General features: G+C 40.5%; 3 protein-coding genes and 1 pseudogene across 3 annotated transcripts; all 4 read left to right on the top strand.

The window, feature by feature from the left end:
* Positions 1–9832: 9832 nt before the first annotated feature.
* LOC103976774 (nudix hydrolase 13, mitochondrial) lies at positions 9833–12816 on the top strand. Its single transcript, XM_009392099.3, has 6 exons — positions 9833–10207; positions 10328–10408; positions 10723–10837; positions 10913–10996; positions 12235–12384; positions 12487–12816. Exons 2-6 carry the CDS (start codon positions 10335–10337, stop codon positions 12646–12648), a joined length of 585 nt encoding a protein of 194 aa, XP_009390374.2. The 5' UTR covers positions 9833–10207; positions 10328–10334; the 3' UTR covers positions 12649–12816.
* Positions 12817–13988: 1172 nt separating this feature from the next.
* Positions 13989–15075, top strand: LOC103976837 (proline-rich receptor-like protein kinase PERK8). Its single transcript, XM_009392163.3, has one exon. The coding sequence runs from the start codon at positions 14021–14023 to the stop codon at positions 15011–15013; it is 993 nt and encodes a 330-aa protein (XP_009390438.2). The 5' UTR covers positions 13989–14020; the 3' UTR covers positions 15014–15075.
* A 2275-nt stretch (positions 15076–17350) lies between these two features.
* On the top strand, positions 17351–19725 carry LOC103976775 (uncharacterized). The gene is made up of 4 exons (XM_009392100.3): positions 17351–17731; positions 18693–18901; positions 19011–19071; positions 19163–19725. The coding sequence occupies exons 1-4, from the start codon at positions 17729–17731 to the stop codon at positions 19451–19453; spliced, it is 564 nt and encodes a 187-aa protein (XP_009390375.1). The 5' UTR covers positions 17351–17728; the 3' UTR covers positions 19454–19725.
* A 504-nt stretch (positions 19726–20229) lies between these two features.
* Positions 20230–25230, top strand: LOC135630837 (calnexin homolog; annotated as a pseudogene).
* The last annotated feature ends 503 nt before the right edge of the window (positions 25231–25733 follow it).

Genomic DNA, 25733 nt, shown 5'->3' with positions numbered 1-25733 from the left:
GGAGCTTGCCGAAGAAGCTCATTGGAACTCGCTAAGATCAAATCGTGAAGTCTAGGAGCTTGCCGGGAGTCCGCAGAATGGTTTCCGAGAGTTCATCGGAAGACCGCCGGAAGTTTGCCGGAAGCTCGCCAGAAGAAGTCTTGACTTGCGGACTTTGTAATAGCTTAGAAAATGTCTTTAAATTCATAATTAGCACGTTAATTAGGGTTAGGATTAGGTGTTAATCCTATAACCCAAGTAGGGGCCAATTAGGCTCAAGTTCGGACTGGTTTGGGCCAAGTTTGGAGCCAAACCAAGTGAGCTGAAATAGTGAAAGAGGTGGCACCGCCAGGGTTGGAGGTGGCACCGCCCAGGAGAGGATCTCTCAGCGAAGCTGGGCGGTGCAACCGCCCCAGGCAGGAGGTGGCACCGCCTGGGCTCAATCTCCGAGCGAGACTGGGCGGTGCAACCTCTCCTGACAGAGGTAGCACCGCCTGAGCTCGGTCTTCGAGCTCTGGCAGGAGAGGTGCAACCGCCTCAGTCAGGAGGTGGCACCGCCTGGGGCTCAGTCTCCGAGCCAGACTCAGGCGGTGCAACCGCCCCTGACAGAGAGGTGCAACCGCCTGGGCTCAGTCTCCAAGCTCTGCCAGGCGGTGCAACCTCTCCAGTCAGGAGGTGCAACCGCCTGATCCCGGAATTCCGGGATTTGATCGTTTTGAGCTCCAAATTTGAACTGGGTTGGTGCCTATAAATACCCCACCCATTCAGCACAGAAAGAGCAAGAGACCTACACCGAAATCTTGATCTTCTCTGTGATTCTTGAGCTCAAAATTGTTGAAAAGCCTTTAAGTTCTCCTCCTTCTGTTCTTCAAAGTCTTGAGTTGTAAAGAGAGGAGAGAAAGGTTCTGTAAGGGTTGTCTCCTGATCCCGTCAAAAGGAGTGAAACTGTAAAAGGGCAGTTGGCCTTCGCCTATTGAAGGAAGGCCTCTAGTTGACGTCGGTGACCTCGTCGATGGAGGAAGCCAAAGTGGAGTAGGTCAAGACTGACCGAACCACTCTAAATCTCTGGTTTGCTTTTACTTTGAGCACTTTATCATTACTGCAAACCTCCTACATAGCTACTGCCCTCTGCGCTTTTACGAACAAGTCTCTAAGTTCTGATTTTTTCGAATCTGCATTCAGACGTAAATCGGTGTTTTCGTACGATCTTTACATTGCAGTTTACGTTTACGTTCTGATTCCATTTATAACTGCAAACTGTCTTCTGTGCTTTTACGAACGAGTTTCTAAGTTCAGATCTTTCTAAAATTGCGCAAATTGCGTTTAGACGTAAAACTACGTTTAGACGTAAAACTGCGTTTAGACGTAAAACTACGTTTAGACGTAAACTGCACAAACTGTGTTTAGACGCAAACTGCGTTTAGACGTAAATTGAGTTTAGACGCAAACTGCATTTAGGCGCAAACTGTGTTTAGACGCAAACTGCGTTTAGACGTAAACTGAGTTTAGACGTAAAACTGCGTTTAGACGCAAACTGCGTTTAGACGCAAACTGCGTTTAGACGCAAACTGAGTTTAGACGCAAACTGCGTTTAGACGCAAACTACGTAAACTGCGCTTAATCTTAAGATCGGCTTTTACATCGAAATCGCTTTTATTGAACAAACGCAGCTTTCATTTTTAATCGCTGAAAGATTTCCGCTGCACTAATTCACCCCCCCCCCCCCCCTCTTAGTGCTCTCGATCCTAACAATTGGTATCAGAGCGGGGTATTTCTCATTTCGGATTTACACCCGAGAGAAATGGCTCTTCAAGAGGGCTTTTCGGTCTTTCGTCCATCATTCTTTAACGGATTGGACTACACTTATTGGAAAACTCGAATAAGAGTTTTCTTGATTTCTCTAAATCTGGATTTATGGAATATCGTTGAAAACGGTTTTCAACTTCCCTCTAAACCGATGAACAAATGGTCGGATTTGGAAAAGAAGTATTTTTCTTTAAACGCAAAGGCTATGAATGCCTTATTTTGCGCTTTGGACAAAAATGAGTTCAATCGGATTTCCACGTGCGAAACGGCTTTTGACATTTGGCGAACACTTGAAATCACGCACGAGGGAACTAGTAGAGTCAAAGACTCGAAAGTTAACTTTTTATTGCATGATTTCGAGCTTTTTCAAATGCAACCAAGCGAGACTATAGGCGACATGTACACCCGTTTCACGGATGTCGTCAATAGTTTAAGAGCTCTTGGAAAATGTTTTTCGGATTTTGAACTCGTAAACAAAATTTTGCGTTCTCTTTCTAAAAAGTGGGATTCAAAAGTAACTGCAATATAAGAAGCTAAAAATCTAAACAACTTACCACTTGAAGAACTAATTGGTTCATTGATGACATATGAAATGGTGCACAATGCACATGATGAACATGTTGAACACAATCACCTTCCAAAGAACAGGAAGGATTTAGAACTCTGGACAAATGAATGCCACTTGAGCGATGACTCAAGTGATGAGGACAATGATGAACAAACCAACCTTCCGAAGAACAGGAAGGATTTGGGACATAGAACATTTGAAGACCACTCGAGCATAAGCTCAAGTGATGGTGAACTTAAACTACAAATGAAACGAAAATTAAAAAGCAAAAAGAATTGAACTACTTGCTTTAAACGCAAGAAGAAGAATAAAAATTGGGATGAATCGAGCTCCTCCGAAGAAGAGAAAGTCAACAAAAGCAAGGCGGCAAACTACGCCTTAACAGCCTACAATGATGAGGTAATCGAAATCCCCCTAATTTATTTTGAAATTACTTGATGCTTTCATGATGTATTTTTCTCTTTTAGTTTATAATTAATTTTCTAAAAAATTACATGTTAAAAAAAAATTTATTATGATCATACTAAGTAATTTCGAAAATGATAATATTGCATATTTTATGATAAACAAATAAAATGATCTTGATTGAAAATATGAAATCATGGTTAAGAAGTAATAATGTGTATTACGTTGATTTCCATTGTTATTTCTCGATTTTGATTAAAGATCATGTTTGATTTGAAGAAATGCATAATGATAAAATTAAATATTTTGATTAACAATTTTATACATAGATTTTAAGCCGATGATAAGCATGTATTATTCTCATGAGTATATTTGAAAAACTATGGCAAAAATATGCTCGAATGCATGAACGTGTTAAAATTATTTTTCGGACATTCTTGATTCAATGTTCAAAACACTTAATTGTCATGATGATTTTACACTATAACATGTTGGAAATTATATTTTTTGGATACATAAATTTTTATGATCATGAGCATGTTTTATCTTCATAATTGAACTTGAAAATCTATAGCAAAATCTTATCCGAATGCATGAAAGTACTAATTTCATTTTCGGATTCACTTAACAATTGGTATCCTAACAATCGGATTTTCTCATACACTTATGAAAAATATTTTTCTAAAATGGATTTGATGAAATGATTCCTGCTTATAAATTCCATCTCGAAATATGAATGATAGTGTTTTTGCTAAAGAAAATAATTATTAAAATCATGATCTTGATAATTATAACATGAAGCTCTTTATAAATCAAGATCGTTCATTATGCTCCCTACATTTATCAAAAAGGAGTTCTTCAAATGAAATGCAATTCAATGAAGTGTCATATTGATATCTTGAAACTTAGAATATTTTAAAATGTGATCTTGATAAGAATGTTTCAAGTTGCTCTTTGTACTATATCTTTTCGAATGAATCATGAGCCTTGATATCATATATTTCATAATACAAGATTTTTTTGCCTTATGTCTTGAACTTTCATGCTTATCTTAATTTGGCATATAAAGACTAAGGCATGCTTAGATGAAAAAGAATCTCTTAAAAAATGCTTTTCCCATCTGATCGAGATTAATGATTTCATGATATTTTGTGAATCTCGAAATTAATTTTAATGACTTGATTATGAATTTCAAGTTAATGATTTGATTTGAATAAGTTTTATCTAAATCATAATCTTGATCTTGCAAAATTGAAGTCACAAATAATATCTTGTGGTATTCATGAATTGATACTCACAATATGAAAGCATTGATATTCATGACTTGAATTGGATTGAAACATTGTATGCTTAAATTAATCATTCTCCTATGTTTCAAAAATTCCTTAAATGCCTTATGTGATGATTGAAAACTAACTTGCTTTATGATGAATCACAAATCATGACTTGATCTATGATGTAAATGCCTTGAAATGATTGAAATATTTAACACTTTTATGCTCTTCCCCCTACTTTCTTCTTGTTTTCAATGATAAAATAGGGAGAAGTTTTGATCATGCATGGTAGGATATAATTTGACAAAATTGATACCTCATGATATGAAACATTTATGATGTGCAATTATGCATGCAATACTTGTGCTTTCTAATTATGATGTGATGTATTGCATATGATGTAAATCATGATTTAAAATGCTATGAGTGCCAAGTTACACATTTTGAGAAGAAATTGTTATATTGAAACATTAATGTAATTATGAATGGTGATATGATATCATGCATGTAATACTTCAACTTATGATAATAATGCATGCAATGATAAAATATTCATGATGAAAAATTGTCTTGACATTCATAACTTGATTATTCATCCTTTGTCATGATTTTGAAATCGTTGTAAAACGAAAAAAGAACTACAAAACTGTATTCTCTCTTTCTTTTTTACAATGACAAAGGGGGAGATAGCTAGCTTGTACAAGTCAAGAAGATGCAAAAACTTGATTGCTAGCTTGCCTATCTTAAGTAGCAAAGATTGCTAACTTGCTTATTTCAAGAAAAAAATTTGTCTTCTTGAAAATCACTATCTTGAATATCTCAAGAAGCAAAACTTGCAATTTGCACATTGCAATAGGAAGCAAGAATCATGAGCTTACACAAGAAAGCTATCTTGCATTTGCTTTCGAAATTTTTGCTAGCTTATATATTGTGAAACTTGTATATCGTAAAAATTGCTAGCTTGTTGGTCTAAAGAGAAGCAAAAAGTTGCTATCTCAAAAGAAGCTAATGTGCTATCTTGCCTATCTCAAGAGGCAAAAATGCTAACTTGCGCATCTAGCAAAGTGAACAAAATTTTCAAGAAGCAAGAGTTGCCTTCTTGAACATCTCTAATTTGCTAGCTTGCATGATATAGAACTTGCTATCTTGAACATTACCAAAAGTGCTATCTTATATGCTATAAAACTTGCATATCTAAAACTTGATAGCATGAATGTTCTAAGCATGATATAACACTTGCTAAATCTTCTAGCTCCAAGATTGCATGATGATAAAACTTGATATTATGTTTTTCATGCAATGAGTTGAACCAATATCACACACACTTGATTGTGGTACTTCTCCTTTTTGTTGATGACAAAGGGGGAGAAGTATGTTGATGACATGACATGTGATGCATAAGTTTATGCATATGTTCATGTCGACGTGTTGCAAGTATTCATGATGAATATTGCAATGACTTGAATTCAGTTTGAATTCAAGGTTCTATCAATATGGCATATTGATAGGGGGAGTTTGTTTAAACTCCGGGAGTTAAGTTTAACTCCGTCATCAAGTGGTTGTCATCATAAAAAAGGGGAAGATTGTTGAATCTCGTATTTTGATGATGAAACTACTTGATATATGTTTATGATTTAATCTGCGTTTTGAGTGACGCAGGATGCTTCGATCAGGATGAGACAATTAAAGCAGGAAAATCATGTTGTGCCGAAGGAACATGTCAGAAGATTGGACGTCGGGCCGGTGGATCGGTCGACGTATCGACAGAAGGCTTCGGGCCGTGGACTCGGGCATCGGGCCAAGAAGAGCGGGTATTGTGCCAAGGATATCGGAGTTGCGGAGTCAACTGGCCGATTGGGCAATAGGCTGCAGGAGAGGACGATGCGCCGAAGAATCGGACGAAGCGTCGAGGGACCAATGACATGCCGGACAACTTGGTTAAATTGCTTAGGATTAATTATCTCGATCGAAGTTTTGTTTTAATTGTGCAGGATTAACTATGATAACGATGAAGATATAAAGCGAAACAAAGTGTCGGAGTCAAGCGCGAAGGATTTGTTGCGAGTTCGAGAGTTCGACGGAAGTCCGAAGGTTCGTCGGGAATGCTACCGGAGCTCGCCGAGAAAGATCGGAGCTTGCCGAAGAAGCTCATTGGAACTCGCTAAGATCAAATCGTGAAGTCTAGGAGCTTGCCGGGAGTCCGCAGAATGGTTTCCGAGAGTTCATCGGAAGACCGCCGGAAGTTTACCGGAAGCTCGCCAGAAGAAGTCTTGACTTGCGGACTTTGTAATAGCTTAGAAAATGTCTTTAAATTTATAGTTAGCACGTTAATTAGGGTTAGGATTAGGTGTTAATCCTATAACTCAAGTAGGGGCCAATTAGGCTCAAGTTCGGACTGGTTTGGGCCAAGTTTGGAGCCAAACCAAGTGAGCTGAAATAGTGAAAGAGGTGGCACCGCCAGGGTTGGAGGTGGCACCGCCTGGGCTCAGTCTCCGAGCGAGACTGGGCGGTGCAACCTCTCCTGACAGAGGTAGCACCGCCTGAGCTCGGTCTTCGAGCTCTGGCAGGAGAGGTGCAATCGCCTCAGTCAGGAGGTGGCACCGCCTGGGGCTCAGTCTTCGAGCCAGACTCAGGCGGTGCAACCGCCCCTGACAGAGAGGTGCAACCGCCTGGGCTCAGTCTCCGAGCTCTGTCAGGCGGTGCAACCTCTCCAGTCAGGAGGTGCAACTGCCTGATCCCGGAATTCCGGGATTTGATCGTTTTGAGCTCCAAATTTGAACTGGGTTGGGGCCTATAAATACCCCACCCATTCAGCACAGAAAGAGCAAGAGACCTACACCGAAATCTTGACATTCTCTGTGATTCTTGAGCTCAAAATTATTGAAAAGCCTTTAAGTTCTCCTCCTTCTGTTCTTCAAAGTCTTGAGTTGTAAAGAGAGGAGAGAAAGGTTCTGTAAGGGTTGTCTCCTGATCCCGTCAAAAGGAGTGAAACTGTAAAAGGGCAGTTGGCCTTCGCCTATTGAAGGAAGGCCTCTAGTTGACGTCGGTGACCTCGTTGGTGGAGGAAGCCAAAGTGGAGTAGGTCAAGACTGACCGAACCACTCTAAATCTCTGGTTTGCTTTTACTTTGAGCACTTTATCATTACTGCAAACCTCCTACATAGCTACTGCCCTCTGCGCTTTTACGAACAAGTCTCTAAGTTCTGATTTTTCCGAATCTGCATTCAGACGTAAATCGGTGTTTTCGTACGATCTTTACATTGCAGTTTACGTTTACGTTCTGATTCCATTTATAACTGCAAACTGTCTTCTGTGCTTTTACGAACGAGTTTCTAAGTTCAGATCTTTCTAAAACTGCGCAAATTGCGTTTAGACGTAAAACTACGTTTAGACGTAAAACTGCGTTTAGACGTAAACTGCACAAATTGTGTTTAGACGCAAACTGCGTTTAGACGTAAACTGAGTTTAGACGCAAACTGCGTTTAGGCGCAAACTGTGTTTAGACGCAAATTGCGTTTAGACGTAAACTGAGTTTAGACGTAAAACTGCGTTTAGACGCAAACTGCGTTTAGACGCAAACTGAGTTTAGACGCAAACTGCGTTTAGACGCAAACTGCGTAAACTGCGCTTAATCTTAAGATCGGCTTTTACATCGAAATCGCTTTTATTGAACAAACGCAGCTTTCGTTTTTAATCGCTGAAAGATTTCCGCTGCACTAATTCACCCCCCCCCCCTCTTAGTGCTCTCGATCCTAACATAATCATCGTCATCGTAAAAAGATAAAGACTTAAAATTGTTGCCATGATTTTAAGATATATATATATATTTATTTATTTATTTATATTTACTATAATCATAATAGTAGTGATAACTTTATCCTATATATCTTTCATTTAAAAAATATTTTAAATCTCATATTTTTTTAATATAAGATGCATATTATTTATTTACGGTCTCTTTTTATTATAGATAATCCTTTTTCATTTATAATTATTTAAATAATAATTTTTATTTTACTATCTACGATCTCAGTATTATTGATTTTATCTTTTTTTCTCATAACCTCTTATTTCATCTTCACTATTGACGTCATTGTCGTCAACCTTGCTCACTGTAAATGTCGATTGTTGATATCGTTAACGCTCGCATAATGACCTTTCGATGCTTGTCATTGGTATGGTCAAAGGCGATGTCGCTCGCCTCTCCATTTACTGTTGATGCTGTTCATCATCACCATTGACACAATTTGCTATCAATGTTGCTTGTCGTCGTTGTTAATACTACTCAACACCATCCAATCTCACTCTGTGTGCCCCCTCGATGTCGTCCTTTGAGTTCATACGTAAAGAGATAGTTTAAAAATATTTAAAATTTTAAATTAAAAATATAAAAAAAAAATTAAAAATAGTAATCACACAATAAAAAGAGATTGTACTAGAAAATATATTCTTTTTGGATAATTTTTAGATGATATCCTTTTTTTCATAATTCACACACAATCACCTTGTATTTCAAAAATCCTTAAAATACCTTCCAAAAGCTGTCATGTATTTTCCCGTCCAAGCAAAAAAATAATTTCCATCAACTGTTTGCAATATTTTGTTGGTTAGTTTTTATACAAAAAATACTATACAGTGTTTTTGTTTTAAAAATATTGTATAGTGTTTTTGTTTAAAAAATACTGTGATATCAATATTTAGTTCAAAAACACTATACAGTATTTTTTTTAAAAAAAATTATATAGCAATTTTATTTTAAAAACGCTATATAATATTTTTAAAACAAAATACTATGTAGTGTTTTTGTAGTTAAAAATCAATCCATAAAACATTTGGGGGAAAAACTTTTGGATCGAGCAAAAAAATTACAGCTTTTTGAAGTACTAGAGATAAGAGATGACTGCTTGAAAACTATAAAAAGAAATATCACCCAAAAAAAAATCTATAAAAACTATTTTCACGGACAATCGCCCTAACATAAACATCTAAAAAGAGTTTTATCGGATAATCACGACCATCGCATCTAGGATTTGCTTCCCGTACGTCTTGCTCGAACAAAAGCAAGAAGGATCAAATCGGACTAACTCAACCTTATCATTTATTGTTTCGTATGATCATAACAAAATGCCACTTATAAGAATTAATTACGTGTCAGCTATGTTCTAATAGCGTGGCAACCGAGATAGCTCAAACCGGACACAACCTTTCACCATCCCTGTTTACAGATCACTTCTGTCTCTCACCTACATTGTAGGTCCCACGGTCCGATCCGTATCTGCGTACCAATCGTGAGGCAGGTTTCGTTAGTGGGGCAAACCGTTTTGCCACCCTGTGGGTCCCATCCCGATCCGTACATGCCTTCCAATCGTAAGGCAGGTATGTCCCATGGGGGAGTGTCCCATGGGGGAGTTGTTTCCCCAGAACGAGAGCGGGAGAGAGAGCGGGGGTGACCGAAACAATCCCACAAAATGACCAAATAATCGCCGTAAAAGAAGAGATTTGACCGACAAAGTCAACTCTCCTTTCGAGAAGGTCGTACAGAAAGTCAACTCCTTCGCCTATCCCTCACCACCGTCATCTTTATCCTGGACACGACGTATTCCAAAATTTTCACTGGTTTATCGGCCTACACGACAAGCGTTGATCCGATCCTGCCGCAAAAAGGTGGTTGGCACCTCGTTCCCTATCTTTTAATGCAGTTCACGCAACCCAGGATTGCGGTTTCCTCGTGAAATATCCCAGCTTGCACCCCCTTGTTGTGGTTTCTGACCACTTCCGATCTCGTCGGTGTTGCCCAGTTTCGAAAAGTCGTGGCTTTTATTGCCGATCGGTTGATCTCTGTGCCGTTCCGTTGACCCAGAGGCATTAAATACCTCGCGCGAGAAGACGCAGCAGCCGCAGCAAATCTCTTCTCTCGTCTTCTTCTCTCCCAACTCTCTAGCGTTTGCCTTGGGCTTTGTTTTGGCTTCTTGTTTCTATTTCTCCGTCGTTTTCCTTGTGTTTTCTGCAATGCCGTCGTGGGGAAGGTCAGGACTGTGAGGAAGAAGGGTTTAAGAGCCAAAAGTTGTGAGCTTTGTGCAAAACGAGGGCTCGAATAGGTCTTCGAAGTGATAACTGCGGCCCCAGGGTTTCAAGGGCGGTACCCCCTGTTTCTGAAACCAGAATATTATCTCAGGTGAGAGGTGCTTTTAATCTCCGTGTCGCGTTGATCGATTCCTTTGTCTTTTGCCTCATTTCGTCTCTATTTTGTTTCTTGTGTTCCCTTCCCTAAAGTCGTAAGCTTTCTTACTTCCAGCGGAATCATGTCTTCGCCTCTGCTAGCTCGGCAGGGTCGACATCTGCAGCGGTATGAGAACCAGCTTCGGCTTGTCGCAGGGTATTTACTTCAGCTTCAACTCTTCTTACATTTCAGTTCTTTAGATCAGAAATCCAATCCAGTAACCTATTATTCGTTAGATTCAAGTAAGATATATCAGTTTTCTTTTATCTTTTACATCATAGTGAGCTGTGGTAACAGTAGTTCTGTAGCTTTTCTGTCAGCAACTGTCGTGATGGGGTCTTTACCATCATCCATGTAGAGCTTTGCTGACTTGTGATTATGATGTAGTGATTCATTGGAACAAGATTTGCACTCGTTACCCCTCTGTATATGTTTCTGATTCTCGATGTATGTCCTGATGGATTGATCAGATGCATTCCTTACAAGATAAATGGGAACTCCAGCAATCAATCTGGTGATCTGATGAACAGAGTGGAAGTCCTCATGATCAGTTCACCAGGTCGACATGACCTCATCTTCCCAAAGGTAAGAACTTCTTGTTAGCCTCACGTTCAGAATGTGGATGGTTAAGGTTCCTGAACAGTCCGATCCTTGGTGTAGGGTGGTTGGGAGAAAGATGAAACTGCGTGTGAAGCGGCACGCCGAGAAGCTTTGGAGGAAGCAGGTGTGAGGGGAATCATCAAAGTAAGTATTGGTAGAAGGAAGATAGAGTTCAGAAACTTGCCATTTCTTTTTTCCTTTTTGCATCAGATAATCTCTTTGAATTGCACCTTCCATTAGTTTGATGTTATGCCCCAAAGAAAAAAGACATTGTTTTCCATTCCAATCTTTGTATATTTTGCTCAACTGAAGTCATGAATTCAATCTCTGATCGATACTGGTTGAAACAGAAGTCATTTTAGAAACTCTACTGATGTTAACAATGACTGCTACCTAAGAGTATGTGGCAAAATTAAACTTTTTCTTTTCTTGCTTTTAGTTTCTCTGATTTGGGATTCCATGTTGACTTGCCATTGTCTGATATCTTAGTCTGGTGCTTCCAGTTTTTGGAAAAGTAAAAAGTCCATTTCCGAAGAATCTAACTTGATTGGTGTGATGTCACTCTTTATCATTGAGTCATCATGTCATTTTCATCTCCAACAAAGCTGTCACTAACTATTATTTTTGGAGCTTTATGGCAAAGTGTTTTTAACATCATCAGTGTTCCCCATACCCACCCATTGGACATGTGATATGTCTCTTGTTTGCTTGACCCCTGCATCATCTCGCATGTGAGTTGTTCTTAGGAATGATCTTACAGCTCCATCTCCACTGTGTTATTCGTCTGATGCAAATGGGGCCTTGTGTTTATAGTTGAGAGTTTTTAGTTGCATAACTTAGGTGTCACTTGGATCACAAGAAAGCAAATCTAACTAACCAGTAGGCAGACCATCAATGATCGTTGTCATACCTAAATCACTGCTTTATACCTATTCGCTAAGTTGACTTCGGGTGGCATTAGCATACTAGTCCTTAGCAACATGAGTACATTGGAAATAGTTCATTTTAACTATCAGAAGATGAAACTGGCAGTAAATAATTGAATGATTGAGACACACGAAAAGGGGTCCTTATCTGCACTCACTCTGTTGTTGAAGTAATTGGGTGTTCAATCAAACATGAAACTATTTTATCTATGGTGATATATTTGAAACATTCCATCATTTTCTAACTGCAACTTGAAAGCATTCAATTGTCGTCGTTCTTATTTCTGATTAGGACTCCTGCTGTGTTTACTTTTGAAAGCTTATGTTTACAACATTTATCTGCTTCATCAATCTTTATGTTGGATGATGCATCTAGTGTATCTCAAGTTTTGTTAGACAACCGATTGCTTTCTCTCTCTCAAAAGATTGTGTTGATCATCTGCAATTTATGATCAGGGAGTTGAGCTGGGTTATTGGGTGTTCAGAAGTAAGAGCAGACAAGGCACTTGCAGCATGGAAGGAGCTTGCAAAGGCTATATGTTTGCATTGGAGGTCACAGAGGAACTCGACTACTGGCCCGAGCAGAGTATACATGGCAGGATGTGGGTCAGTATTTGCTACTACTCCACCTTAGTTATAGACTCAAATCAATCACAAATTTTGATCAACCAATCTTGTATCCTTGAACTCTTGACTTTGTTACAACAGGTCGCTTTGCCACAAGCATTTCAACTCTGTCGATACGAATGGATGCGTGAAGCCCTTTGCTTGTTCAGGAACCGCCTACTGCCTCTTCCCGAGCTACCTGAGCCATCAAACTTCTCAATGGTGATGCCTGCTCCGGCTGAGCCAGCCATAGCCTTATGCTGAAGGCTACTCACGACTTCAACTACAGAGTTTAGTACATTTGATCCATCGATGGTTGTCTCGCATTCTGTTGGTGAAGCTGTGTTGGTTCTGATCAGAACACTGACTTGTACAAGTTATTGTTCTACCACTGTTAATGATAACATATCTTCACCAATGTGTTTTTGTTAATTGACATCAGTTGCTGCCTGCTTGATTTGTCCTTATAAAAGATCAACCAATACAAATTGGCTGTGATTGAAATACATGTAACACTCACAATTAGTTCTATATCTAAAATGGATAAAGATTAAGATTGATTTATAAAGATATGATGAGTGCATTACGATAACTTTCTATAAAGTCAACTTACATATATCCATTCCATTATTTTTAATAATAAAAATAAAATATTTTGCTAATATTATTAAAAATAAAACTGTTATATTATAGCATTTTTTTATTGCATTATAAATTTTTTTAATATTATTTAAAACACTATAATGCAGTGTAAAAACATTATAAACACAATATTTTTATAAAATTTATAAAAAAATTATAATATTTTGTATATTGCGCTACAATGTTTTTCTATGATTCTAAAAATATTTGTAATATAAAAATATTATAATTGAATCATTTCACCCAATGAACCATAGGAAAAGGAAGGGAAAAGGATATTCTAAATTTTAGGCAAAAAAGAGATGTGGAATTTTGAAAACGATTTTTTCCAGAAATTTACTTTTTTTTTTTTAAAGAGAGTTTTAGATGTTATCAGCTGACACAATATCTGTAATTATCCCAATCAGTTCATAACTATTGGAGAGATTCTATTGTATTTATTACTCTTTATTTCCTTCAATATGTCTATTTTTTTCCTATAATCCTTTTGTCACTATATAATAAATTTAATTTTATAATATTATATATATATATATATATATATATTTGAAGTATATTAAATATGTTTGTTCGACCAATGACCCATCCGATGACAAAGACGTGTCACGCTCTCGTCCACCACCTTTGCCTCTCTTCCGTGAGAAGAGAGAAGCCCATGCAGGTTGGCGTCCTCCTCCACCATGGCAGACATGCACCGAGAACGCGGACATGAATCCTGCGGCTGATGGAGTCGACGTCCTTTCTCGATCGACACCTCAAAGCAATCCGATACCAACCTTGTTCTCCTTCATGGCCGCTATCATCACCTTCCTTGCTCTCCTCTGCCCTCGTATCTGATGCTTTGCCTTAGCCTTTTATCCTCTGCCGTCAGCACTCCAACTCCGGCGTCGCCTCTCGACTCCCCCCTCCCTACAAATAGGGAGTTGGTGGGAGCCTCTCGTACCCCACCATCTCCTCTTTAGAGGTCTCCGTCGAGTGACAGAGTGAGCGTGCGATGGCGAACCAGTTTCCGACCGGCCGCTCGTGGTTGCTCCGTCTCGCCTCGCTGGCCAGGATGGAGCCACCGCCACCACCGCCGCAGGCTCAGCCGGCACCGGCTCCTCGAGCTTCGCCGTTTTCTGGGATACCTCTGCTGCCGACACAAGCTCCGCCGCCTCCAACTCAGCCTCAGGAAACACCACGTCCTCTACCACCTCCTGCTACAGAGGTCTCAAAACCAGCGACTCGCCCCCCAACTCCTCCCCAGTCCCCGGAAGTCGTCAAGGCTTCCTCCCCGACGCCACCACAGTCCCCCATAACCGGCTCAACTCAGCCTTCTCCTACTGTGGAAACCCTAACGGCGTCCCTGAAGCCCATAGTGACGATCCGCTCCCCAACTCCTCCTCGATCTCCCGAGGTCATCGAGACCTCCTCCCCAACACCGCCCCCCTCCCCCAAGAGCAACACCACACAGCCTTCCGCCACTCCGACGCCACATCCGGAACCTGAACCCAAGCTCACGTTCGAGCGAGACAACGGTATCAAGAACGACGGCACAAGAACTTCCAGCAATGGCGCAGGGGAACCACCCAAGAACAACCACAGTAGCAATCACTACGGCTCCTCCAAGCACGCGGAGGCCGCAGCTGCAAAGAAGGAGGAGGAGAACGAGACGAGGGCCGTCACCATCGCAGGGCACAACCTCGGAGCTCACATGGATCTCGGCTCCTCCTACGCCTATCACAGCAGAAAGCAGCAGCTCCATGACGACAACATGGAGGGTAAAGCACAGACTGAAGAAGGCGAGACGACAAAGGCAGCGGTCAAGCAGAAACCATCGATCACACGGGTGAACAGCAACGTGCAGATTGTAAACAACTCGTTGCTCGTCGATTCCTCCTGCATCTTCGGGAGCCCCGGCGTGCACATCAACCTCACCACCCAAAAGAGCCAACCACCACTACACTTGGATCAAGAACAAGGAGTTGACCCTGCACCTGCCAAGTGACCATGTCATACAATAAAAGAAGTCTTATTGACTACGTGCTTGTGATGTGATAATGCCTCTACCAAAATAAATGTGATCATTGGATGACAAGTAAAGAAGTAAGCCTTTGATCGAGTAACTCCTTTACAAACTGCTATATCTCTCTTCATACCTTCCTTGTTCAGAAGATGCAAACACAGAAGCTTTCTACACAAAATTCATCTCCAGCATGCATTCCAAGTAGTGCGTGATAGAACAAACATATACTAGTTTTGGTACAAAGAACTCATCATCAAATTTTCGGAAATTTTCTACTGTTTTGAGTAGTTAAATTGGAAGTTTGGCTTTTACAAGTCACTGCCACCAGTACCAGTGCCAGTGCCAGTGGAAGATTCTAAGTGAGGACTAGTTGTTACTATTACGAGTAGTAACAACAAAGTAAAAGAATTCGGTGTACAACATACCAATCATTATATGGACTCAAACTGATGTACTACTGCTATACTTGCAATTACAGAAGGAAAGAAGACAAAGTTGTGAGCTTTGTTGAATCCAAAGAAATTCTCATACATGATAGACACATGAAATCTGAAATGTTATTGTAAGTTTCATTCATGGATTGGAAAATAGATCAGATTGGAAGGAGGCATGTCATCTCTTACGGTCATAAACAAAAGGAAAAGAAAAATGTTATTCTCTGGTGAAGTTGATGGAGACCAAAAAGTTAGGAAGGAATACTAATCAATCACACATCCACCCCGCAAAAGCAGACAACACTCTCCTTCGCTTGTCCATGTCTGTTTGCTCTGTGCACATGTATCATGTGTGTGAGAATAGGTAAAGGTAGGAGGATGATGACAACCAAAGAAGCAGATGCTGAAGAACACTGATAAAGATGTAGATAAGGAATCTAAAAATACAAATACACTGATATTTATGTTGTTTATATTCCCAATTAATTCCTTAATTAATCAAATCTTAACATATCTTGATATAAACTTTATGTGATTTCACAATAGGAGTCAACTTGCCAATATAAATAAATGTATGCACAATTTTGAAGTCGTAAAATGGAATTTTGAAGTCATAAAGTGACTAAATCAAGAAGAACAGCAAGTGAAAAAGAGAGACCCTTTTTACAAAGGACGAGGAACAACTGAAGTAAAATAGTTGCAGCTTTGAACATAATCGTTTCAATTTGAATATTTTGGTGGCAACATTTGAAAGATGATATACTTCAACTTTACTCAAACTCGAGACAAAGTAGGGTTGATTTGTGGGGCAAAAATGTTTTATGTATTAAAAAATGTTATGATAACTTTGACCAAAAGTCAGCCAACCAGAATCACGGTCAACCCTGACCGAAGGCACACTGACTCCTCCACGCAACCAAAGATTCCATGTCTTCCTCGGACATCGATCTTTTTCTTAGATTCTTTTATATATATATATATATATATATATATATATATATAAAGAAACTTTGGGAATTAAATAATATAATCACGTAATGCCGCTCCCGTTAAATGGTAATCTACAAGTTTCGAATTAAGACGGAGACGTTTCCCAAGGACACGACGGTAAGTATGCCAGCCATCGCTTTTTATCCGAATCGGATGTTATCAACCGTACGATCAGAATCGGACGGCTATATGAGAAGAAATCAAAGTACCTCATCTGCTGCACCTGTCGTCTTTACTGACGGCTGTTCACGGAGTTAGGATGTCAGTGACGGACGGGAAAACGGCCGTTTGATCCAAAGTTGGGCAAAGGGCGGGAGAATCGTGGTACGGCGACCACGCGCGCGTGGCTGTCGCCCGCCCCGAGGCCCCCCCTCGACTCGCCGAGTCGCTCGGAACGAGTTCAGTCGTTTCTGGGCCCTATCGTGGGATCCACTTGAGCTACCCAGTTCCCCGATTGGTGACAGTGCCGGTGAGAAAGAAAGTAGAAGAAGAAATGATAGGCGTTTCCCCTTGGTACGGTCGGTGGCGACTGCTCCGCGTTAACCCGGTTTGGACAAGCGAGTCAGACTCGGTGCGGGAACGGATCATTCCCGAATGGAGGCGCCGTCCCCACCTACCACCTGTATGACCAACAAAAGGGGTCCCAATACCGCGCCAACCACAAGACAGGTATTCGCTTGGTAATCCACTAATGAGAACAATCACGTAAAGGGCTGTAACAGCTGGCTTTCACGACTAACGAGGGACGGGTAGGAGAGGGTCACAAAAGAGAAGGTATTAATGGTAGCCGTTAATTCAACTTAAGAGGAGTTATATAACGATTAGTGGAAAACGAGAAGGACTAAGTGGAGCGGTGGAGTATTAAGGCGTCCGTGACCACCGGTTAGATCGGGAATAAATCGAGGCCTCGCGGGGGTCGTTATAAGGCCGCGAGAGAGTAGCACGGCTACCCCCTCGCCGTCTCTCGCGGAGGCGAAGAAGAGAGAGAGAGAGAGAGAGAGAGAGAGAGAGGAGGAGGAGGAGGACGTGGTTTCCCTCGTTGCTTCTCCTCTCTCACGCTTTTGGTGTGCTTCTCCTCTCCCTCCTACCCCCGCGCGTAGCGTTTCGGACGCTGCACACAATGGGGATCTGGGTCTTCATGGCCCGATCGCTTCGATCTTGACGAGGAACTCGGGGTTAGGCGCGGGATCTGGTGCGTTTGCTGTAAAATAGCGGCGCCCTTCTGGCTATTGGCTTAGATCTTCTAATAGAGGGGAGGATCGGCGATTTTTACATGGTAATGTGAGATTAGGGTTTTTGCCGTTTTAAATTTAGCTTCACACATTTCCTTTCCTTGTTTTGGTGGATTTGTGAGATTTTCTCTTGGAGTTGTCTGTACTATTTCTGAAAATTTACTCGTGGAAGGCTGAGATCCTCCTCCGTGATGTTTTCTGGTTTCCTTCTAATTTTTTGTTTCTTATGTGACCTATCTGTAACTTGCGTCGTCCGGTGCATTCAAATCTCATGTGAGACCTCTTTTCTCAAGGAAAAAAAAGCTCCTTTTTCTTCTGCAAGACCTGATACATTTATCGTGGTTATGATGCAATCTGGTCGCACATGGACTGGTTCCTGCTCTCAGTTTGTCATCGATTCTAAAGGTTTTCTATCCTGGAAAATCCAGGGATCCTCGCATTTCATTTACTTGATGTCAAAATTTATTTGGTCTTCTGGCCAATTTGTTCATGTTGTCACATGACCTAGGATCTGCTTTACTGTTTTAGTTCATTTGAAACCAAATACATCAGATAAGCCTACAGAATTTTTCTTGCGGTTGCTTTCTGGGTCTATTAAATTGATCGAAGCTTTTCTCTTCCGAAGAATCAAAAGTAACGCTAATCGTTAGTGCGTCTAGGGAAAGTTCTTTGAAATTGGAGTATCAACAATAATGCTGCTTCTTAGAAAGAAGGTTTCTTTTACTTATCCGTGGTTACTTTTCTATTAATTTGTTTGGTATTCAAACCAATCACCTACCGTATGGTATTGGTTTTAGTCAGCGATTTTATAGTATCCTTTAGACGTGTTAGATCTGTGCTTTTGCCCTGCACATATGAAGCACAGGTGTAATAAGCCTTATATGAAACGAAATTCTTAGGAAAATTAGAGTTTTGCACTTTATGTTCTTGAAAAAAGTAATAAATATGCAGATGCCCATGACTGATCCTTTATCATTTTCTGGTGCTTCTATTGTTGTGATACAGGATAATTACAAAATGGAGAACTGCCCAGTGAGAGTTAATTCCATTGGACAACTTTATCATGATTGCATGTCTGATAGAAGATCTAGGTTTTGGCAAATTGATAACCAACCAAATCCCAGGTCTGAGGTCATTTGTCCTCAACCCCGTCGAGCCACAAGAGCCCCTTATTTCATTAATGCTCTCAATAGAGTCAGTTCTAAGCCAAAGGGGTGAGTGTGCATTACTAGTCTTATCATGTTGTGCAATTTTGCTGATTCTCATTGGTGCTCGCTTTTGTGGTTTAATTGTTCACTAAATTTGCTGAACATCTTTCTGCAGCTTTTTGCCCATGTACAGAGTGGATTGTGCTCCTGAGATTCTTGAACTCATCCTGAGCCAGGTATTATTCTGACTGACATTCATATACCAAGTTCATAGTCTTCCTTTTTATTGATGTGGCAGGCAATTCTAATTAGCTGGTTTGCTACCAGGATGACTTAGACAATGATCCTGACTCTAGCAACCAAGTGGGTGGCTTCTTCCGTGGATCTCCTCCCGTACGCACTAATAATCCGGTCATCCACGATGTGCAGTTTGCCAAACAAGCCCAGTCCTTGGCTTCTCCTCGAGCCAACTCCCCCGGGATGAAGCAGGCCGGAAGAGTTGAAAGAGGGTCTCCGACCTGTGGATCTTCCTTGGGAGGGAGCCCCAAGGTGAGAATCGAAGGATTTGCTTGTGGGAGGAGCTCTGAGAAGCACTGTGTTGCCCCAGCTCTAGCATGATCCCTCCTCTCTCTCTATCTCTCTCTCAATTAATCCTGACCTTACTGCCTGTGTCGATGTAAATGTGTCGTCTGCTACTGTGTCTGTCATCAGCTGTTGAAGCTGCCGAAACGCCACTCTCGAGTAGAGTTTGGTGGTCCTGTAAATATGAGGTTTAAATGGGTTTAGAGTTTGTACAGAACGTCCAAGCTGGAAACGCTATCGAGTCACTGTAAATGCGAACTCCTTTTTGCATGAACTTGACTTACATAGGTAGATAGGCTTTTTACTTACAGCCATCGTTTCAATAACACGAGTTCGGCCAAATAACATGCTGGGCTACGTATATGTATGTCAGATGCAATCATTGCGTACTTTTTGGTGGAGGCACTGTCATCGTGACCGTCCATTCAAGGTATCGAGGATCCACGGCCTCGGTGGTCTCGTGCGACTCACGTGCAGAGGCCAGGCATCGCCTTGCGAGCAGTAGATGACGTGGCGAGATGCTATTGGGTCAGAGCTATCGGTTTAGTATCATAAGTACGACAATATATATATATATATATATATATAGGGACGATGATCCACACCGTATGACGTGGAGGGACTTGAACGAGGAGGAACGACGTGGCAATAGAATATTGGCCACCTCAACGTGGTAATTCATGTTATTGGCGGGGACAATCACGAGCGAGGCTGTTGCCATGGTGGGCCCTCTCTCTCTTTCATCGGGCCCGTCCAGAGAGGCTAACGTGGGCTTATATGCGCCGTCGGATACTCCTCAAGATCCCGCTGCGCTCGCTTTCCATTTGTCCCCTCACCTTCGCGTCGTTACCGTTCTGATCTCGTGTTAGGGTTCGACGCCTCCTGTCACGATGGGCGGTACCAAGATGGCCGTGCCGTTCCTCCTGCTGCTGATCGCGTCGCCTCTACCGCAGATTTCTGCGTCGGATGCGGTAATTGTTTCTTCAGCGGATTATTTCTTCTTCTCTTGTTTGTTTTTTCTCTTAAATTTGAAGATCTGTGGTTTTGATTCAGTTGTTCTACGAGTCGTTTGATGAGTCGTTCGAGGGGCGGTGGATCGTGTCCGAGAAGGAGAATTACAATGGTATAGCATCACCTGTGTCAACGCGTAAAACATCATCTTACATTTGGTCTGTTTGCTTTCCATGATCTTCTGATCGATGAGTGGTTCGTAGTTCGAAGCATCATTAGAAGAATCGCTTATGAGAATTCGAGTAAAACAGTTGAAGTAATGAAACGTCGAAGATCTTGAATTCAATGACTCTTTTTTGCATAAGCATATTTTTTATTTGATTGCTTATATTGTTGTTGTATTTTGCGTAGTTCCGGCCCAAAGATCTAAAGCTTTAGTTATAAAGGAAAAGTCTGCATTTATTGCAGTTAATTTACTTTGATTGGTGGTTTGTGAGAGCTTTTTACACCAGAATATATTGATTGGATTAACATGACCCAGATATGCTCTATTGCATTAACTTGGTTGAATTAGTCTTTTAATTTGTTTGCTAAGGGCGTATGGTATTAGAAAACTAAATTCAGCTTGCAAATATTTAAAGGGACGACAAACAAGTCATAACTCCTGGGCTTACATGTTTCTCAATTTGACCTACCAGATCAAGGGTGTGTGTAGTTTGTTTTTGTTACATATGACCAATTGTTGTTGGATCCTTCATTGGTTCATTCCTTGCTTGTAATTATTCCATCAATTTGTTGGTATGATTTACCTGTTGGGGACTTGGATCTCTGTGGGATGTATTATCCTCTTATTTGGTAAATTTACACCTTTGTGATCTGAAATTTTGGCTGATCACTATTTTGACCAGTTTAATAGGTTTCTAGTTGAGTTTTTAATCTTTCTTATAACTTCCAATCCAAGCATTGAATATATTTTCAATTTTGAAATATCCGACTCCAGAAATATCTTTTTCTGGAGGAAACATATGATAAGGGTCCCAAATCATTAATGAGACATTTATTAGATTGAGGATAGCGGATAACTACACATGAAATAAAAAGATTTGGACAGGTATACAAAATGTTATTTGTGGTACTAAAATACATAAAAGGCCATCAACTATGTAAAATTAGTGAGAGAAGAAATATCACAGTATATGTTCATCCCTTCAAGTCAAAGCCTGTTTTTTCAATTTCATCACGTGAGCATTTTGTAAGTGTAGTATGCATGAGCTCAGAACATAAAGCCAATATCTACTTACCTCAGCATGAAATTTCTATCACAAGAAACAAATATACATCTTGAATTTGATGTCAAGAGAAACAAATATACATTTAACATAAAGGCTTCCTGTAACAATGAGCACAAAAGAAGCATAATTATTTTAGGTGATGGTCCTTTCTCCTAAATTTCTGGTTTTACGGATACATAGAACTAGATCTTGTTGTAAAACAGTGCTATCGATAATGATACTCTGGCCTCAGTTGCAGTGCTGTGCATTGTTATCTACTCCAAAAACCTGCTTTAAAGTTACTCTTACATTCTGCTCCCACTACAATCTATTGTCACCCAGTGCCTTTTCTGTCTCAGAGCTTTTATTTGTTGATTAGGTATATGGAAACACTCAAAGAGTGATGGTCATGAAGACTATGGACTTCTTGTGAGTGAGAAGGCTAGGAAATATGAATAGTCAAGGAACTCGATGAACCCATCACTTTGAAGGATGGAACTGTTGTTCTACAGTTTGAAGTTCAACTGCAGAATGGACTTGAATGTGGAGGGGCATATCTGAAATACCTCCGTTCCAAGAAAACTCGATGGATTCCCAAAGGATTCGACAATGAGTACCCATTTACTATCATGTTTGGACCTGATAAGTGTGGGTCCACAGATAAAGTGCATTTGATTCTTCAGCACAAGAATCCAAAAACCGGGAAGTTTGTAGATCATCATTTGAAGTACTCTCCATCCGTCCCATATGACAAACTCTCGCATGTCTATGCTGCTGTTTTGAAACCCGGTAATGAGCTACAAATTTTGGTTGATGGAGAAGAAAAGAGAAAAGCAAATTTCTTGTCTGCTGATCACTTTGAACCGACATTTATTCCGCCCAAGACAATCCCTGATCCCAATGATAAGAAACCTGAGGATTGGGATGAGAGGGCTAAAATTCCGGACTCTGATGCCGTAAAACCTGATGACTGGGATGAAGATGCACCAATGGAGATTGAAGATGAGGAAGCTGTCAAGCCTGATGGATGGTTGGATGACGAACCTGAAGAAATTGATGACCCTGAAGCCACAAAACCAGAAGACTGAGATGACGAAGAGGATGGAGAATGGGAAGCTACAAAAATTGACAATCCCAAGTGTGAAGCAGCACCTGGCTGTGGAGAGTGGAAGAGGCCAATGAAGAGGAACGCAGAATACAAGGGAAAATGGCATGCTCCTTTAATTGACAACCCAAACTACAAGGGTATCTGGAAGCCGCAAGTGATAGATAACCCTGACTACTTTGAGCTTGACAAACCAGATTTTGAGCCCATTACCGCTATTGGCAATGAGATTTGGACGATGCAGGATGGCATTCTCTTTGACAATATTTTGATTGTTAGCAATGAGAAGGTTGCTGAGTCATATAGGGCAGAAACGTGGAAGCCTAAATATGAAATTGAGAAAGAAAAGCAGAAGGCTGAAGATGCGGCTGCTTCTGCATCATCAGATGTGCTTTCGGATTTTCAGGTGACTTTAGTTTGTATCAGTTTTAGTTTCACTCCTTTGAACTCACATTTATATTCATCACTCCCTAAATTTTACTGCAGAAGAAAGTATTTGATGTTCTTTACAAGATAGCAGACATTCCTTTCTTGGAGGCATACAAGAACCAAATTATTGTGAGTTGTGATTTTTCTTTCCCTTGTCCATATTACCAAGCATCCTTTCTATTACCAATTTCACAATCCTATTAGCATCGCGACATGAAAAATAACTTGAGTGATATCATATGGGTCATATTTTCTTTAAAATCGCCAATTATTTTGGAGGAGTAATTTGGTTTTCCCTGTTCCTGTTTCTGGCATCGCATTATACAATTTATGACATTTTCCAAGGTCTGACCCAGCTTTGTATTGCAGGATGTCACTGAGAAGGCAGAGAAACAACCCATCCTCACCGTTGGTTTCCTAGTGTCCATTGTAGTGGTAGTTGCCACCACAATCTTGAGGCTTCTCTTTGGCAGAAAGAAGCCTCAGGCAAGTTGTTTTAGATGTGGTCTGTCTTTATGTTTATTCCCACCTGCAGTTTAACGTTCCTTTGATCCCTAAAACCTTTTTGCATCGGACAGGCTCCCGCTTCACCGACAACTGAAACTAAGAATGCCGGCGGGACTGATGCTTCGAGAAACAGTGAAGAGAGAGAAGAGAATGAAAAAGATGATGCATCTGCCCCTCGTCCCAGGAGGACCAGGAGAGAGACATAAGGCAGCCGGTCTTCAAATTTTTGATAAGCAATTCCTTTTCCATTTATGCTTGTTACAAAGCTTTCTAATGGAGCGTGTGATTTCTCAATCTGTTCGATGGCAAACACAACATAACTGAACGGTTTTGGCCTCCCAATGATTCTACTTGCATCTGAGGGCGTAATCTTAGAAACCTGAGTTTTTGTTGTGGCCATCCACTTGATAAATTTATGGAAAATTAGCCCCTTGCAAACAGTTACTGGTTAAGCAAAATTTTGATTGATTTATTAAAGTAGTATAGGAGGATGGCTATCCTTACTAGGAGTGATGATGCTTACATATAAAGCAAGTACCCCTGCATGCACTATGCTGACACTGCGATTTCTGGTGTTGAAGGAGAGTAAAGATTATTGTGCCTACATACTACAGTTCTCGATTAAGAATCTTTTAATTATTATTATTATTGTTAAAAGATGGTCAAATTCTAATATATTATCTCAAGTTTTCTATTGCAGCTTGGTTGCCATTGATGGTCAGTATGATCACCAAAACATGGTGCTAAAAAGGCGAGTTGACTTAGATTTTTGATCTCATGAAGGGATCATCCATCTTTCAGCAACCCAACTGGTAAGGTATGGTTCAAAATTGTCATTTTTCTTTCCATATTTATTGCTTTATAGACACACCTGATCCAGGTACAAGATTATTGATATGGTGTAGGTTTCAGAAAATAAATAGGACCTGAGGACTGCGGCATGGCCTGTGGCCTAAAGCAACAGTGCCCACTGACTGCCGTCTGCAAAGCAACCAAGCCTTCTTCAGGTGTTTGGTAAAATTTTCTCAAGTACGGGTCAGTCGATCCACTTCTTTTTATTTACATCGTGGTATCAATATGGTCTATCCGCAGGCAGCCTAACGGACGAAGTAGCCTTTTACTTATTATTTTTCGCTGCATGACTTGCTTTGATGACATTGTTTAATGTTGCATTCAGATCTATACCTTATCTGTTCTGGGTTCTTCGGGGGGTCTTTCTTGCTTGCACCGATTTGTGTGATGTCACCATCATTACGGGTAATCATCTGCGCGTGCATCACTATGTGTGGTTGGCGGAAAGCACTTTCTCAGTGATGTAGTGATCGGCAGAAAGCACTTTGTCAGTGATGCGACTTGACGGGTTAGTGATCATAATTTCTGTATGTTCTTGGGTTAATTACACACTACTGTTTATAATCAGATCTTTTTAGTATCTTAGTTCTTAGATTTAAAAAAAAATATTAAAATTCATATAGTTGTGTAAGCAAAACATTTAGTCTCATTTATCTAATATCGTTGGTTTTACTAATAAAAATATGATAATACGTGTATGAATAATACAAAAATGATGAGTAAAAATATATTTTTATCTGCAGTGCTAGTGTTGTTTTACATTTGCATCGATGAGAGATGAGATAAAGGTCATATGTCTCATCGATGTAGATGCAGATCGACGTAGCGTCAATGCAGATATCTCACCTCTTGTTAGTGTAGATGTAGAGTGGGGTAGATGCAGAGCAACGTCCGAGGAGAGAGAGCAAGGGCGAAAAGTGAGGCAAAGAGAAAGGATGAAGAGGACGATAGTTGCTCTGTATCATTCTGCATCGATGTCAGTATCGTTCTATATTTATGTCGACGGGAGGTGAGGTAAAGGCTTTGTATCTCATTGACGCAGATGTAGAGAGAGTAACGACGTGATGTGAGGCAAAGGGAGAGGAAAAAGAGGATGAAGACGATGGTTGTCTTGCATCTGCATCAGCGGGAGGTCATGCATCTGCATTGGCATCGCGTCGCTTTACATCTACGTCCTCAGTGCGACGTAAGGTTTTTTGCT

This window comes from Musa acuminata, chromosome BXJ3-2, assembly GCF_036884655.1.
Source record: "Musa acuminata AAA Group cultivar baxijiao chromosome BXJ3-2, Cavendish_Baxijiao_AAA, whole genome shotgun sequence".
NCBI classification, from domain to species: Eukaryota; Viridiplantae; Streptophyta; class Magnoliopsida; order Zingiberales; family Musaceae; genus Musa; species Musa acuminata.
Note: the sequence above shows the minus strand (reverse complement) of the source record. Positions and strands in the feature narration are given on the sequence as shown.

Coding starts and splice junctions, on each gene's coding strand:
- LOC103976774 (XM_009392099.3), top strand. CDS start 10,335: ATGTCTTCGCCTCTGCTAGCTCGGCAGGGTCGACATCTGCAGCGGTAT. Junction 10,409..10,722: donor CAGCTTCGGCTTGTCGCAGG/GTATTTACTTCA, acceptor TGGATTGATCAG/ATGCATTCCTTACAAGATAA. Junction 10,997..12,234: donor GTGTGAGGGGAATCATCAAA/GTAAGTATTGGT, acceptor ATTTATGATCAG/GGAGTTGAGCTGGGTTATTG.
- LOC103976837 (XM_009392163.3), top strand. CDS start 14,021: ATGGCGAACCAGTTTCCGACCGGCCGCTCGTGGTTGCTCCGTCTCGCC.
- LOC103976775 (XM_009392100.3), top strand. Junction 18,902..19,010: donor GTCAGTTCTAAGCCAAAGGG/GTGAGTGTGCAT, acceptor ATCTTTCTGCAG/CTTTTTGCCCATGTACAGAG. Junction 19,072..19,162: donor TTGAACTCATCCTGAGCCAG/GTATTATTCTGA, acceptor GTTTGCTACCAG/GATGACTTAGACAATGATCC.